General features: G+C 40.6%; 1 protein-coding gene across 1 annotated transcript in view; it reads right to left on the bottom strand.

Annotated features, from left to right (window-relative positions):
• Positions 1–17,873, bottom strand: part of FBXO42 (F-box protein 42) — a 96,223-nt gene that overhangs the window by 29,302 nt on the left and 49,048 nt on the right. Inside the window, exons 2-3 of the mRNA XM_007459270.1 lie at positions 12,446–12,712; positions 9,229–9,345 (exon numbers count right to left, since the gene is read on the bottom strand). Coding sequence (XP_007459332.1) covers positions 9,229–9,345; positions 12,446–12,695 — 367 coding nt within the window. The 5' untranslated portion in view covers positions 12,696–12,712. The remainder of the gene's footprint in view (positions 1–9,228; positions 9,346–12,445; positions 12,713–17,873) is intronic.

The following is a 17,873-nucleotide window of genomic DNA, read 5'->3' as shown; positions in this document are numbered from 1 at the left end:
ATATAATTCTAGCAAGAGAACACAAGAATTCAGATTAAGGGTGTTCGATGAGTGAAATTTCAGCACAGCTGCATCATTAATCTAAATCTGCGTTATTATCACCTAGGGCTAGGCGAAGATAGTCAGCGCTAACAGAAGTACTTTGTCCTCCCATTTCTCTCCACCCGTCCTCCTCTTATTGCTTTTGCTTTCAAATGAAACACGAGGCACAAAACAATAACAAGACTTTATATGAAAGAGAATGACAGAAAACAATTTTAAGAACCTGCTGTATGTATAAATAAATAAAATTTAAAATTTCAAAAGAAAAGAAAACAATTTTAATCAATGCCACAAAGTAACCACACATACAGAACCAATGTAGCTCGGCGATCTCAGAAGTAGTAATGGCCCCCAAACAACTGAGAGAAAAAACATGAAAGTCATTAAGCTCCTAGGTGTGTATCCAAAAGCCACCAAGGCCGACTGGTTGGTGCTGAATAGAAAACCAATGCAGTAAGTAACAGTTAAAAAGCACCAAGGTCTCTAAGAAAAGCCTTTTTAATTAGGTGACTATATACACCTCACCAATGGGCACTATTCCAAAGAAAAGAGTCAGTGACTGTGAGAGGGGCTGTTCCCCTAAAACCAGAAAGACCAGAGCCAGAGTCTAGACAAGAGACATGAAAGCTAAGCGCTGCCACCTTGCTTCTCATTGGAAAGTTCATTTAGCCTCTGTCCTTTGGAAAAGATGACCATGCGCTCCTTCCAGTCCCGCATTTACCATCTTGTATTTCAGGAAAAGGGCTGAGCAAAACTTCATTCATTTCATGCATACCACTGGGAAAAACAGACCTCTCAATGTGAAACTAGGCTAAAACAGTTAAGCGTCACATAAAAGAAAGGGTAAAGGGAAAAGAAATTCAGAGATTCAACCCACTAGTGCATGGCTTCAGTGATCATCCAGTTTATCTGTAGGTCTTGTTCAGTTTAGCACACCACCGTTTCTAAGATCTCTTCTGAACTCTGGCACCACTTATTCAAGTTCAGAAAAAGGGAAACACCACTGCTATAATTACCTCTGTGATATATACTAGCTCTGGGAATAACCCTCCTTTTTTATTTTTTCTTAACTCAGCCCACTTCATATGCCTTTAAGGACTCTCTACACTAAGAAAGCCAAGTCCAAAAATTGAATGAGTTAAGAGAGAATAAAAGCAATGTGTTCAGTCACACCCAGTAATCTCAGCCAGTGGAAGGAGTAAATCCAAAACATCTGGGACTTTACTGGGGGCACAGTGGTTAAGAATCCGCCTGCCAATGCAGGGGACAAGGGTTTGATCCCCGGTCCAGGAAGTTCCCACATGCGGCAGAGCAACTAAGCCCGTGTGCCACAACTACTGAGCCTCAGTTCTAGAACCCCTGAGCCACAACTACTGAAACCGTGCGCCTAGAGCCCGTGCTCTGCAACAAGAGAAGCCACCGTAATGAGAAGCCTGCACACCGCAATGAAGAGTAGCCACTGCTTGCCACAACTAGAGAAAGCCGGCGCACAGCAACAAAGACCCAAAGCAGCCAAAAATAAATAAATAAATAAAATTAAAAAAAAAAAAATCTGACCTCTGATGCTGTGCAATAACAGAGCTACAGACTTTTCAAATTAACAAAGAAATTAAAGAAACTAGAGATGTGAAGAAATGAAATACCATTTAATCATCAACAGGCTCACATCTGCAAAATACTTTAATTACTCCCAGAACTCAAACATGCTACAATGGTAATATGAAGGTTTAAATGATCTTACACTTTCCACTGACTTTCTTCCTTTTTTTTTTTTGGCTGTGCCCTGAGGCTTGAGGGATCTTAGTTCCCTGACCAGGGAATGAACTCGGGCCCCCACAGTGAAAGCACCGAGTCCTAACTACTGGACTGCCAGGTAATTCCCCCATCCCCTTTTTTATTCCTACTGACTTTCTTTGCCTTTGAAAGTAACTTCTAATCCATATCTAAATCAGTTTTTTAATTAACATCCCAATAACAAAGTCTATTAAGAAGTAAAATCCTGGGAATTCCCTGGCAGTCCAGTGGTTAGGACTCTGTGCTTTCACTGCCATGGCCCAAGTTCAATCACGCAAGCAGCATGGCCCAAAGGAAAAAGAAGAAGAAAAACAAAAGAAGTAAAACCCTATGTAAGTCCACTGCTCATGTTTCAGGTTTGCTGAGAACTGCAAATAACAAAGGATCAAGTCAGATGACATTAAACAAACAAAAAGGATAATTACTGAAGCCACACTTTAATCTCCACTAAAGGAGGCAAGCTTCAGGTATCTTGGTCTTCTCATACATACCTTTTTGAACTAGCTACTCCAACAAACTGGGGCAATTTTGAATTGAACTGACTGGTGCCCGGCATAAAAGAACATTCTCTTCCACCTGATAATCCATAACCCCAGAACAGAAATTAGCAATGTCCTCTGGCTTCTGAAACCTTAGCTGATGTTCATTATAACAATGTTTAATAAGACAAATCCATGATTTCATAACTAGAAGAGTCAGTAGCTCATTTATGTCCCACTATTCCTCAAAGATCAACTCTTGGCAGCTGCATCCTTCATGCAGCAAAAAAGCACAGCGCCTTTATTTTTCAAAGAGGTAGCAAACATTCTTCTTCTCTATTTGGACTGAAAACCTAGCCAGCAGCTGGGCCCCATGAGGTCCTTACCACGTGTATTTTAATCCGATACTAAAATAAGGCAATTGGCATTTTCCTGCTTCTCTTTGAGCAAACAAAGGTTTCTGGAAGAGGAAGGTACAGCCCAAACCCTATGCAAAGCTAATGGGACTGAAACGACAAGTTTCACACACTGTAGTTTCAATATCCAGCAGTCATTATCAACAAAGCTTGGAGAGGAAGGGAGTCAATTTAGGCAGCTATGTTTAGAACTCAGATATAATGGGAATGAGAAACAGCCATCAATAATACACTCAAATATTTTAAGCATCCTACTGAACTCTGTTTGCCTATTTTTATTTAAGATGCGTACATGCTGGTCTGGGTGGGGGTTGGGGACCCAAGTTCAACAAGCCTTTCAGAAAAAATTAAGAATTTAAGCAAATACCACTGCTCAAGTAAATACTTCCTTTTACCAAAGTTCTCCACCCAAACAGAACATTCTCCTTTCAGAACATCTAGACCACTGGAATGTGCTATACAAAAGTTACCATTCGTAGTACGGTATGACTACTCTGCTAAGAAATAACATTGAGAACGTGATTATTCCAACTGCTAGATCTCTTCAAGCTTTCTGAAATGTGCTTGACTGCTCCACAAACAACTATTGCCAAGTCACATACCTCAAGTTAAAATCTAATAATCCCTACTTGAAGACAAGTCAAATATGCACAATTACACTCACGACAAGCAAAGAGTTCCTCAGTGTTCTGAATACTTTTCCTACTATATTATAATCCTCTGAAGTTCAAGGTCTTCCAGTTGTTTCATATTTTCCATGGTGCCTGGTAGTCACTAGATTAATGTTCACTGAACTCTAATTTTTGCACTTTCAGAGGTTAAATTCTCTTGTTCCCTCACTTGTCTCCAGGGAAAGGTCCTGAGGCATTTATCCCATGCTTAGAGACTATGCTGTCATGTGTCTCACATCTACAAGCCAGGACATACTTGATAAGGCCTGTAATTATGTAACTATGGAATAAGAAAGGCTGGTTATCCAGTCTGGGCCTGCTGGCTATTGCAGGAGCAAGATTAGCAAGTGTATGGAATGACCTGACCATATTTGGAGCCTAAACACTAAAAGGTTTTTCAAAACATAATGCTGGGGATTCAACAGACCCCTATGTCAATCTGAAAGGGACATTCTACCTTAATCAAGGATTGCATGATTGGCCATGAACACACTCATCAAATAACCAGGAGAACTGGCTTCATTTTACTTTCCCTGCATTTTTTTGTCCCAGACTTTTACATAAGAAAGAAGCTCTATGGCTCGTATCTTTGTTACACAATTCCACAGAATTAATAGATGTCAACTATGAACCTGGTGTTGTCAAAGGTGCACAGATGTCTAAGACATGGAGCCTGACTGTCCTCAAGTAGAGAACAATCTTGTGGAGGAGACATCATCATCGTCCTATAATTTTGCAGGTTAAAATATATTTTTACAAGTGTTTCCTCAATTAAATTTCCTAGCAACCCTGTGGCACAAACAGAATTTATCATATGCATTTTACAGATGAGGAAATTGTGGGTTAGAGGAGCCAAGGAATTTGCTTCCCAAGTCTAAAGTTCTTCCTTTGTATGCAGCCTCTCTTACACAGATAATTATGGTAAAAGACAGATGGTAAAACATTAAGAAGAAGGTATGAAGAGTGTATTAAACGAGTATAAGCAGAAAAAGAGAAGAGCTTAATCTCCATGGTGGGGAATTTGAGAGTAGTGTGAAAGAAGGTGGCTTTTGGCTTTGTCCCCAAGATGGGTTTTAGAGGTCAGGACATTTTCAATCAATTAACATGGGGCAAACAAGTCTAGGGGCGAAAGAGGAATGGAAGGGGAAGGGAAAATGAAATCAGGGCATCCAAACAAAGCCATGAGGTAGGGAAGTTTAAGACAAACAAGGAATCTCGTGTGGGTAGAGCCTGGCTGTGTAAGGATGCAGCAGTGGGTCAGGCTGAAAAGGTAGGCTTGGTGAATGCCAGGTCGGGTGGAAAGTTCTACATGCAGTGCAAAAAGGCTCAGGCTTTTTGGCAGAGGGGTGACAAGGCTGGTTTTATGGTTCAGATTTGCAGTTTTTCCCAACAGGAGCTCCTGTCATTTTAAGCAAGTCAATTCTTTGTGTGCAGGATCATCCCATTCACTGCACGACATTTAGCAACCCAAGTAGGTCCTTGCCTACTAACTGCTTGTAGTACTTTGCAGTCAAGACAATAAACAATGGCCTTACACATTTCCAGATGCCCTAGGAGGTGGCACTGTCCCCAGTTTTGGAGATGGCTGCCAAGTGTCTACATCAGGTTCAGATGAAGAGAGAAGAAAAGCAAGAAGATTGTATAGAATAGACTTAGGGGGACTTCCCTGGTGGTCCAGTGGTTAAAACTCCACACTTCCACTGCAGGGGGCACGGGTTCGATCCCTGGTTGGGGAACTAAGATCCTGCATGCCACGGCCAAAAAAAAGAAAGAAAAGATTTAGGAAAGATGGAATGATTAAGTCATAAGTGCGGGGCGTGGTAAAAGGAAAGATATGAGAGAGATTGCAGAGATAGAACAGAATCAACAAGATTTGACTTTTGTTGTTGAGGGAGGGAGAAGAATTGAGGATTAATCCAAGATTTCAAGCTTGTATAATTGAGAGAATGATAATGCCATTAACTGAATTAAAGAGAGGAGAAAATTGGGGGGAAACTACTGAATTCTACTTTTGGCTCACTAAATATGAAACATCTGTGAATCTCTGTGGCCGTATGAGCAAAGAACTGGAAATGTGGATCTCAAGCTCCACATGAGTTAGGCATCAGGAATAAAATAGAGCTAAAGGGAGAAATACAGAGATGGAAGTTGAAGGAGCTAAGGAAAAAAATTAAAGGAATGCCTTGTTTTCAACCTGTTTTGAAAACTGCCCATTCCCTTAATAATCCTCTTCAGTTAGCCAGTTAGAGAGCATGCAGAGACTGATGGAAGAAAACAGTAAAGAGACAGACAGAACAAGACAATGGAAGACAATGAGAAACCTTCTCTTGGATATCAGGTAAGGAGATGAAAATACCAAGTAAGGAAATGAAAAAAACATTCAAGCAAAAACAAGTATCAAAACCCACCAACCTCTGAGCTTCTGTGAGCTCTCACTCATGGTACTATTCCTTCCTATTTCCCCTTCAAAAAACTGCCTCTATTTTGTGGTAATACTCTTTTTCGAAAGCTAGTTAACTGAAAAATATTTTTTCCCCTCTCTTATTAGAAAGCCAAACTGTTGCTATGGTAATTATTCACCCCTATTTCCTATTCTAGTTTCAATTTTACCCTGATTCATCTGATTCCCCTCACTTAGGGTTCTAAAACTACTTGTTTCCAAACACCATCCTAAAAAAAGTCCTGTCTTTAGAAACCTCGTCTTTGCTTCTCATTCCAATCATCTGTAGGTAACTGAAGTTACCCCTCCCTCAACAATAAATACTGGACCTAATATGGATCCTCCTGTAATTTCATTAAGTGTTCTCAGCAAGGACTCATGTACAGTTTATTGCAGTCATGATCAAAGTGTGGTCTGTGGACTCCTGAAAACATTTGAGACTCTTTCGAAACTACTTTTATAATAATAAGTACTAGTAGTAGTAGTAGTTGTAGAAAAAGTAATTTATTGTTTTTTTCACTGTGTTGACATGAACACTAACGGTGCCAAAGCAATGCTGGGGAAAACTGCTGCAGCCTGTGCATGACTCAAGGGAAGGGAACTCAACTACTCTAGTGATCACTGTGCTCTTCACTACCACACACTCACAGATTAAAACAAATGAAGCCAGTTCTAACTTCACAGATCCCCCAAAGAGTCTCACAGATGCCTTCCTCCCCCAAAGTCCAGGAATCACACTTTGAGATCTACTGCTCCAGGGGATTTACAACAGCACAAAAATAGCTCCCTGAGAGAACTGAAAACACAGCAAAAAGTTTGACCTATTCCTTTGATCTATTTAGATACAATTCAAAGACAATGATGAGTTATCATTATTTACGGAACTCTCCTCTGGATATGAGAGTACAGCATATGGTCTGGGGTAGTCAACCACCAAGAGGCCTCCAAGGATTCTCACTTCCTGGTATTACACCCTTGGTCAGTCCCTGTGTGACTTATAGGATAGAACAGAAAAGATGGTATTCACTTCAGAGATTAGGGTGTAAAAGATACCTTGGCTGCTGTCTTAGTGTCTGTCTCTGTTTCTCTCTCAGATCACTCATTTTGTGGAAAGTCAGCTGGCAAGTTGTGAGCAGCTCTATGGAGAGGTCCATGTAGTAAGGAACTGAGTCTCCTATCAACAGTTACTGAGTGAGCTTGGAAGCAGATTCACCGGGCCCCAGTCAGGGCCCTCAGGTGACTGTAGCCCCAGCTGACAGATTGACGACAACCTCATGAGAGACCCTGAGCCACAACCTCCCAGCTAAGCCACTCCCAAATTCTTGACCCTCAGGAACACTGTGAGATAATGCTATTTTAAGCTGCTAAGTCTGCAGGTAATTTTTATGCAACGTGGATAACCAATAACTCTCCTTCCCCTCAAGAGTTCAAAATATGGCTTAAAAAAAAAAAAAGACACAAACATACAAGTTAACAATGAAAGACAATGTGAGTTAAGTGCCAAATTAGTATTCCAGACATAAGCTCAGAACAGGAAAATTTTTTTTGTGGGCTAGAGAGTTGAGAAAAGGTTTCCCAAAGGAGCTAGAACTTCAACTGAGTTTTCAAGGAGAAGCAGGCTTCAGCTAAGTGGATGGGAATACTCTAGAGAGGAAGAATCAAGTACAGCAAAGTGACAACTTGAAAGAGGAGAGCTCTTGGGAAAAGCTGGGAGATGAAGTGGTAATTTAGAAATAAGTCAAATTAAAGAGGGTTTTAAATATAAGACTAAGTTTTTATCTTGTAGGCACTGGATAGACACTGAAGGTTTCTTTTTTGCTTTTTTTAAAATTAATTTATTTTTGGCTGCGTTGGGTCCTCGTTGCTGCGCGCGGCCTTTCTCTAGTTGCGGCGAACGGGGGCTACTCTTCATTACAGTGCGCAGGCTTCATTGCAGTGGCTCCTGTTGTGGAGCTTGGGCTGTGGGCGTGCGGGCTTCAGCAGTTGTGGCACACGGGCTCAGCAGCTGTGGCTCGCAGGCTCTAGAGCACAGTCTCAGTAACTGTGGTGCACAGGCTTAGTGGCTCCGTGGCATGTGGGATCTTCCCGGACCAGGGGTCAAACCCGTGTCCCCTGCATTGGCAGGCGGATTCTTAACCACTGCGCCACCAGGGAAGTCCTAAAGGTTTCTGAATACAGAAGTAATATAACTAAAGCAGCAATTCTGAGAACTTTCTAAGTGGCTTCCCTCTCCTGTCAATGAACTTTCTTTATGTAAAACCATTAATAAATACATCTTTTGTGGCCTAAGATAGACCACATCTCAGTCTCACTTTGATGGAGGGATATAAATCACTAATAGAATAAAATGGTATCGGGAATTCCCTGGCGGCCCTGTGGTTAAGACTCGGTGCTCTCACTGCCAGGGCCTGGGTTGAACCCCTGGTGGGGGAGCTAAGATCCTGCAAGGCGTGGGGTGCAGCCAGAAAAAAAAAAAAAAGAATAAAATGGCATCCACAAAAATCAATTAAAATGGAGACTTAATCCTAGAAAAAATCAGGGCTTCCCTGGTGGCGCAGTGGTTAAGAATCTGCTTGCCAATGCTGGGGACACGGGTTTAAGCCCTGGCTCGGGAAGATCCCACATGCCGCGGAGCAACTAAGCCTGTGCACCACGACTACTGAGCCTGCACTCTAGAGCCCTCGAGCCACAACTACTGAGCCGACGTACCACAACTACTGAAGCCTGTGTGCCTAGAGGCCGTGCTCCGCAACAAGATAAGCCCGTGCACCACAACAAAGACCCAACGCAGCCAAAAATAAATAAATAAAATAAACTAATTTTTTTTAAAAATCCTAAAAAAAAAAAAACTCTAGAAGTCAAAAACTCTAAATTGTCTATTTGCCAAAACATTTTATTTATAATTTTACTACTTAAATTTGTATTTTATAAACAATATCCTTCATGTTCAAAATTTTTGTGTGACCCTAGTCAAATTCAGTGTTTGCTGAACATACACTATGTTAAGATAAAGAGTTATTGCAAAAATTAGTGCTGAGCTCTGGCTACTCCCTAAGCAGGATCCCAGAAAAACCCTCATGTATGCCTTTCCTTTGTTTTCCTCTTACATGATATCAAATGTTTAAAAACCTAAGCATAACACCTTGACCTCTTTGGAGTAGAGACAGTACAAAAATCCAATGAAAAAGCAGCATATAAAATTATATCACAGGGCCTACAATATATTTAGGCTCAATGCTCTTCCCTAATTCCGATTGTAAAATTAATATAAACCCTTACTTAACATTTTCTTCATTAAGAAGTCAGACAAAATACAAGCCTCCAAAGTAACTTTTGGAAACACGACCACAGGCAGGATGGGATCTGCTTTCACAGTAAATACTTACTGTGTGAGAAACGCTGAGTGATTGGGGTTCCAGGATAAGGGTAAGTCCGACTCTCCCACTGAATGTTTCCTTCCTGGACAGCCTTTATGAAACCATGATAACACTGGTGGGCTACACCTAAAGACAAAAATAACAAAAGCTTCAGCCTGGACTCTTCGCTTGTAAATCAAATCATTAAAACTGCATCTATTAATTGTCTTATCACTTTTATAAGACATAAGTTTCTTTGAGGAACTCCAAATTTCTTTGAGTTTTTCATTCAAAGACAGAAAACAGAATCACAGAATTTCAAAACTGGAAGATCTAATCCTTTCATTTTACCAAGGTTAAGTGACTCCCTCAAGGTTACAAAATCAACTCACACTTAAAATCTGCTCCCCTTTACATCATATCATGAGGCAACACATCAAAATAATTGCTGCTATTTACTCCAAAGCAAAGGGGCTGGGAGATAATTTAGTTTTGTGAGAAAAAGTGTGGTAAAACAGTCTCCGGAATATAACAGCTGTTCAGTAAATATCTATGGTTAGACCATGGCAACCAACTATTCTCCATCTTAAACAAGGAGTAATAATTAGCTTATAGTGGATTATGAAATGATGAATTTATAACAAAGGAAAACTGTTTTTTTTTTAAAAAAAAAATCAGAGTTTTTACTATAATGCTGGATACATGTCATTATATGTATGTCCAAACTCACAGAATGTACACCCTATGTAAACTACAGACTTTGGGTGACAACGATGTATCAATGTATGATCGTCAATTGCAAGAAATGTACCCCTCTGGTGAGGGATGTTGAAAGTAGGGGAGGCTGTGCATGTCTGGGGACAGGGGTATATGGGAAATCTACGTACCTGCTCAGTTTTGCTGTGAACTTAAAACCACTCTAAAAAAGTAAAGTCTATTTTTTTAAAAAAGTGAGAGCTTTATACTTCTGGAACAATCTGCTTTCCCAACACATGAAATTACTTTCTTATTTCAAAGAGAAACATTTTGAATGAAGAGTACAACCAATTATATATATATATAAATTTTTAAAAAATTTTATTTATTTATTTTTGGCTGTGTTAGGTCTTCATTGTTGCGTGTGGGCTTTCTCTAGTTGTGGTGAGCAGGGGCTACTCTTCGTTGTGGTGCAAGGGCTTCTTATTGTGGTGGCTTCTCTTGTTGTGGAGCACGGGCTCTAGGCTCATGGGCTTCAGTAGTTGTGGTATGTGGGCTCAGTAGTTGTGGCTCGTGGGCTCTAGAGCGCAGGCTCAGTAGTTGTGGCACACGGACTTAGTTGCTCAGCGCCATGTGGGATCTTCCCGGACCAGGGCTCGAACCCGTGTCCCCTGCATTGGCAGGCAGATTCTTAACCACTGCGCCACCAGGGAAGCCCCAATTATTTATATTTTGAAATGTGTATCATTCTTGAATTTATGCCACCTTAGTGGATCCTTAAGCAGGATCACAGAACATGTTTTCTAATGATGATCATTATCCCTTGGTTGAACTCACAATTAAGAAATGGAATATTAAAAAGACATGGCCATTTTTTGGTTCTGAAGAACCTGGGGGCAGGAGAGGAATAAAGACGCATATGTAGAGAATGGACTTGAGGACACGGGGAGTGGGAAGGGTAAGCTGGGATGAAGTGAGAGAGTGGCATGGACATATATACACTACCAAATGTAAAACAGCTAGCTACTGGGAAGCAGCCCCATAGCAAATGGAGATCAGCTCCGTGCTTTGTGACCAACTAGAGGGGTGGGATAGGGAGGGTGGGAGGGAGACACAAGATGGAGGAGATATGGGGATATATGTATATGTATAGCTGATTCACTTTCTTATAAAGCAGAAACTAACACACCATTGTAAAGCAAGTATACCCCAATAAAGATGTTTAAAAAAAGAAAAAAAAAAAGACATGCCCATTTTTAATGTGTGACCATACTGCCAACTACTCACTGGTGAGGTAATACAGATTTGCAAATGCTGAAATGAGGTGAGGCAGTAATGAATAAAAGACACATAATGATCGAGGGGGAAAAAACTGTCTTGGCAGTGACTTCCCTCAGAAGATCTAAGACTGCGAGTACTAGGTTAAGGCTCTTCTCTCTTAAAGAAAGATCAAAATGATAAGAATGCCAAATAAAACCTAAGAATAAATTCATATATTTGATTAGATCACCACCCCTTGTTTGTTATTCTCCACCTCTATTTTAGAGGTAAAACCATCTATTTCCACAGTGTAAGGAGCCAATCTCTCCTGAAGAGTCCATTAACTCTGCAAACAGAAGCAGGCTGTGCATACCAGTATTACCAGTTGTGAGCAGATGAGCACAGGGCCCAGCAAGCAGTTTCAACACAGCTGGTCCTTATTAGCCCGCTAGGTTGGACTTTGGACAAATGACAGGGACCCTAATCCTCAGAGAATCACTCTGATTTGAGGAAAAGATATTAAGACTGATTCTGATCTAGAGGTTTTTCTCTCTCGTATCTCTGGCTGCCTTGTTCCCCACAGGAAAGAAAAAATTGATACGACCCTTGCTTTGATCAAAGATTATTCAACTGGCTCGGTCATCGTCATTCAAAAAATGGGCCCTTTCCACCTAAAATGGAATGAAACCAAATAACTGCTATTAATTAAAACTACAGTACAACTAGTAACCTCAACATTTAGCCAAAGTTGAAATCTTGATTAGAAAATGGAGGGGGAAAAAAAAAGAGAAACATTTAAAAAGTAAAAGACTTTTAGGACCTGTTGTGTTTAGAGATAAAATCAAGCAGTAAATGCTTTCATAATCCCACATCTGCCACAATTAGCTATTTTAAGCTATTCATAGTTCGCTATGAGGATTGTAAAGCAGTTATAATAGTCCTGACAATGGTAAGAGTTATAAGAAGGTTAACTATTACTGTCAATCCATATCCATCCCTGTTCTACCTATTCAAGAACAATACAACTTACCAGATCAACTCCAAGAATATGCAGAAAAAGAATCCTCATTTTAAAACTGGAAATTGGATTAAATACTATAGTATTCAAGCTGTTCATAAAATTAGGCAGGATAAAGAGAAAAGAAAAATGTACAATGCTAATCGTCTAACACTAAATTTTAGAACCACAATAAATTTAAGGGAGAAAAGAGAAAAGGAAATTGGGAGGTAAAAATAAATCATTCAAACAAATTTTAAATAAATAAATAAAACTTTCCACTTTCCACAGTACCTTTAATAAGTCGGTACCACTGTTTGCAGACAAGGGCTGCAGTTTTGTGTTCCTGGTATGGTGAAAGAAAGGACAGGATATACTCCAAAACCTCTTCTGGCAGCTCAGACATGGACCTATTATGTCTAGTCTCCTCAACCTCCAATACTGGGTGGGGCTCCTCATCTTGCTCCATTGTCCCTTCCAGCACAGTCTCTTCTTGGTCCACAGCCATGAAACTATCATCTTCACTGTCCGAGGAGCTGGCCATGACATTCCACTTGACAGCTACAGCGGGAAAGAAACAAACATCAGTATACACTATCTGAAGTTCTGAAATAACTCAGGCAAGGCATCCAAGCTGTTCATGATTTCTTTTAGATGCTCAATCTGAAATCTGTCCTTTAGCACTTTCCCATACCAGTTGTGAGCCACCTTAATTTATCAAGTACCGCTCAAATACCAAGGCCATCCCAAATATCTAATAAATCCCTAAAGGCTTCTGATGGTTATTTTTTTCTCTCCACTGAAAACCAGAGTGACAGCCGAGTTCTGGTATAACCATAAAACCAAAAAACTTGTTCTCAACTCCTCTAACTCAAGGATCTGATTAGCAGACAGCAAAGGGAACAGCAACTAGCTTCCCTTGGCCAGTAATATGATTCAAGACCTCAAACTTAGAAGAAAAAACTAACTGTGGGTCCTAAAAGAGTAAAAAGAACATTCTGAGGATATGGGAATAAGAAATGACAGGTTTTTTAAGCTTTTATAAGAGGTAATTCACTTAAGAGGATAATAAATATTTCAATAACAGGCTTAACTAGCTATAATACCAAACACAAGGCAATATTTATACTAGAAAACATCATAACAGATCCAAGGAGTGAGAAACTGGAAATAATACAAATGCCCACCACCAACAGAACATGTAGATTGTGGTACATTCACACAACAGAATACTATACAGCAAGGAACCACAGATACACACATGGGTGAATCTCTTAAACATAATACTGAGCAAAGAAGATAAAATAGTACATACTACATGACCATGCTTATATCAAGTTCAAAACTAGGCAAAATTAATTTATGTTGTTGCAAGTGAGGATAGCGGTTACCAAAGGTAATGACTGGGAGGCTCCTGGGGTAGTGGTAAAGCTTCCTGATTGGGTGATGGTTACACAGATGTGTTCAGTTTGTGAAAAATTCACCCAGGTGAACACTTAACACACTTCTCTAAAGTTTACCAAAATACGCCACTATTAACAGTTACCTCTATTGGAGGTTAATTAATTTAAAAAAATATTATGGGTATTTTTAAATGTCTTTGTGCTACCTGTATTCCCTGAATTTTCTAGGAAGGGCACAAGTTAAAACACACACAGAGGGACTTCCCTGGTGGCGCAGTGGTTAGGAATCCGCCTGCCAATGCAGGGGACATGGGTTTGAGCCCTGGTCCGGGAAGATCCCACATGCCGCAGAGCAACTAAGCCTGTGCACCACAGCTACTGAGCCTGCACTCTAGAGCCCATGAGCCACAACTACTGAGCCCGCGTCTAGAGCCCATGCTCTGCAACAAGAGAAGCCACCGCAATGAGAAGCCTGCGCACCACAATGAAGAGTAGCCCCCGCTCGCTGCAACTAGAGAAAGCTGCACGCAGCAACAAAGACCCAGCACAGCCAAAAATAAATAAATAAATAGTAAATAAATAAATAAAACATACACAGAGGCAGGCAATTCACTTATACCACACCAGTGATATTTCATGCAAAGCCTGAGGTAAAAACAGTACAATGAAGGAAACAGGGTGATTTATGTAAGAAGTATGTCACAGGTTAGATTCTAGAGGAAGCAGATGTTAAAATAAAATTAGGAATTTAAAAGATTTAATGGGGAGAACTCTTATGAGAAGAAAAGAATAGGATTTAACAGGAGGAGCCATCAGACCATGAGGCAGATCTGACAAAGCCTGTCCAACAGAGAGCTCATGAGCAAGGATGGCCAGCAGAGGACTCCAGTGCTGGGCAAGAAGGTGAGGCTCTTAGATCACTGCTCTATTTACCACCACTGCCTGCCCTGAGAAAAGCATGAGCTTGTTTCCAATGCTGTGGGAGACTCTGAAAGGACTAACAGCTTTCTTTTGCTACATTCCTTACAAACGGGCAGCAAGTCATTTCTTGAAGGGGCATCTGAGTTCATTTTATAATTTTTTAATACATCTATTCCCTTGACCATACACACCTACCCTGACCATTCACTACGCCATCCACCTTACAAATTTCCAGCATTCCCTCCAGCACTAACGAGAAGGATAAGAAATAACAGGAAGAGAAGAGTGACCCTGAAATATACTTTGGGGCCTAGAGAAAGATCCGAAATGTTCCAAAAGGTGAGGGGGGGGGGCGAGGAGAGCAAAGAAAAGAAACCTCCAACCTCATCTCTACCACTCCTGTAATTCACATATTAATTATGTACAGCATCTTAAAAACTGGAAGAACGATCACATTAAGAAAAACATGAGTCAAAACTCATGAAATTGCTCCCAACATAATTCATCTACAAAATTAGCTCATGATACTGCAATGTATCCTAGCAAAGTGGCTGCTAGAATCTTGATGATGACGAACAACTGGTGGATAATTAGAAGTATGGGAGGGACGTCCCTGGTGGCACAGTGGTTGAGAGTCCGCCTGCCGATGCAGGGGACATGGGTTCGTGTCTCAGTCCGGGAAGATCCCACATGCCGCGGAGTGGCTGGGCCTGTGAGCCATGGCCACTGAGCCTGCGCGTCCAGAGCCTGTGCTCCACAACGGGAGAGGCCACAAGTGAGAGGCCCATGTACCGCAGTTAAGAATCTGCCTGCCAATGCAGGGGACACAGTTCAAGCCCTGGTCCAGGAAGATCCCACATGCCACGGAGCAACTAAGCCCGTGCACCACAACTACTGAGCCTGCGCTCTAGAGCCTGTGAGCCACAACTACTGAGCCCATGTGCCATAACTACTGAAGCCCACACGCTCTAGGGCCTGTGTGCCACAACTACTGAGCCTGCATGCTGCAACTACTGAAGCCTGTGTGCCTAGAGCCCGTGCTCTGCAATAAGAGAACCATCGCAATGAGAAGCCCATGCACCGCAACGAAGAGTAGCCTCCGCTCACCGCAACTAAAGAAAGCCCATGTGCAGCAACGAAGACCCAATGCAGCCAAAAAAAAAAAGGTAGGGGAGTAGCCTAAATCCCCCTAGTTGGGGGAGAGTGGTGGTGGCAGAGGGAGGGCAGCAGCAATTCCCTCCATTCCTCAAAAGTAGAGAAGTATTGTGATAGGTTCACTATAAATTGTGTTAAATAAAAAATCCTAGATAGTTAGCCACATCTGCCCTATTTTCAGTGAACTGTTTTTCCACATGCTTAACTTGCTAGAGGAAGGCCTTTCCATTTCTAGCCCTAACTCCTACCCTAAAGAGAACAGTTACATAACAAAATGACTATACTACCCAAGGCAATCTACAGATTCAATGCAATCCCTATCAAATTATCAATGACATTTTTCACAGAACTAGAACAAAAAATCTTAAATTTTGTATGGAGAAACAAAAGATCCTGAATAACCAAAGCAATCCTGAGAAAGAAAAATGGAGCTAGAGGAATCAGGCTCCCTGACTTCAGACTATACCACAAAGCTACAGTCATCAAAACAGTATGGTGCTGGCACAAAAACAGAAATATAGATCAATGGAACAGGATAGAAAGCCCAGAAATAAACCCACACACCTATGGTCAATTAATCAATGACAAAAGAGGCAAGACTATACAATGGAGGAAAGACAGTCTCTTCAATAAATGGTGCTGGGAAAACTGGACAGCTATATGTAAAAAAATGAAATTAGAACATTCTTTAACACCATACACAAAAATAAACTCAAAATGGATTAAAGACCTAAATATAAGATGGGATACTATAAAACTCTTAGAGGAAAACACAGGCAGAACACTCTTTGACATAAATCGCAGCAATATCTTTTTTGAGCCATCTCCTAGAATAATGGAAATAAAAACAAAAATAAACAAATGGGGCCTAATTAAACTCAAAAGCTTTTGCACAGCAAAGGAAACTATAAACAAAATGAAAAGACAACCCACAGAATGGGAGAAAATATTTGCAAACTATGCAACTGACAAGAAATTAGTCTCTCTCCAAAATTTACGAACAGCTCATGAGGCTCAATAGCAAAAAAACAAACAACCAAATCAAAATAAGGGCAAAAGACCTAAATAGACATTTCTTCGAAGAAGACACACAGATGGCCAAGAGGCACATGAAAAGATTCTCAACATCTCTAATTATCAGAGAAATGCAAATCAAAACTACAGTGAGATAACACTTCACACCAGTCAGAATGGCCATCATTAAGAAAAAAATCTATAGGGAATTCCCTGGTGGTCCAGTGGTTAGAACTCCGTGCTTTCACTGTCCAGGGCCCGGGTTCAATCCCTGGTCAGGGAACTAAGTTCCTACAAGCTGCACAGCACAGCCAAACAAACATATCTACAAACAATATATGCTGAAGAGGGTGTGGAGAAAAGTGAACCCTCCTACACTGCTGGTGGGAATGTAAATTGGTACAGCCTATGGAGAACAGTATGGAGGTTCCTTAAAAAAACTAAAAACAGAGCTACCACATGATCCAGCAATCCCACACCTGGGCATATATCCAGAGAAAAACATGGTTCGAAAGGATACATGCACCCCAGTGTTCACTGCAGCGCTGTTTACAACAGCCAAGACATGGAAACAACCTAAATGTCCATCAACAGATGAATGGATAAAGAAGATGTGGTACACATATACAATGGAATATTAGTCAGCCATTAAAAAGAATGAAATTATGCCATTTGCAGCAACATGGATGGACCTGGAGATTATCATACTAAGTGAAGTAGGTCAGAGAGAGAAAGACAAATATCATATGACATCGCTTGCATGTGGAATCTTAAAAATAATGATACAAATGAACTTATTTACAAAACAGAAACAGACTCACAGTCTTAGAGAATGAATTTATGGTTATGGGGGGAGGGGAGGGAGGAGGGATAGATTGGGAGTTTGGGACTGACATGTACACATGGCTATATTTAAAACAGATAACCAACAAGGACCTACTGTCAGGGAACTCTGCTCAATATTCTGTAATAACCTAAACAGGGAAAGAATTTGAAAAAGAATAGACACATTTATATGTATAACTGAATCACTATGCTGTACACCTGAAACTAACACAACATTGTTAATCAAATATACTCCAATATAAAATTTCTAAAAATCTTTTTAAAAAGAGTAGTTACAGAAAACAGAAAACAATAAAAATAATTAGAATTTTTCTGGCCCCTCTCCCACAAAAGTGCCTTTTTCTACTGGAAAAAATATCACTTCCCACAATCCTTCTTACTCT

This window comes from Lipotes vexillifer, unplaced genomic scaffold, assembly GCF_000442215.2.
Source record: "Lipotes vexillifer unplaced genomic scaffold, Lipotes_vexillifer_v1.1 scaffold496, whole genome shotgun sequence".
Lineage (NCBI taxonomy): Eukaryota > Metazoa > Chordata > Mammalia > Artiodactyla > Lipotidae > Lipotes > Lipotes vexillifer.
Note: the sequence above shows the minus strand (reverse complement) of the source record. Positions and strands in the feature narration are given on the sequence as shown.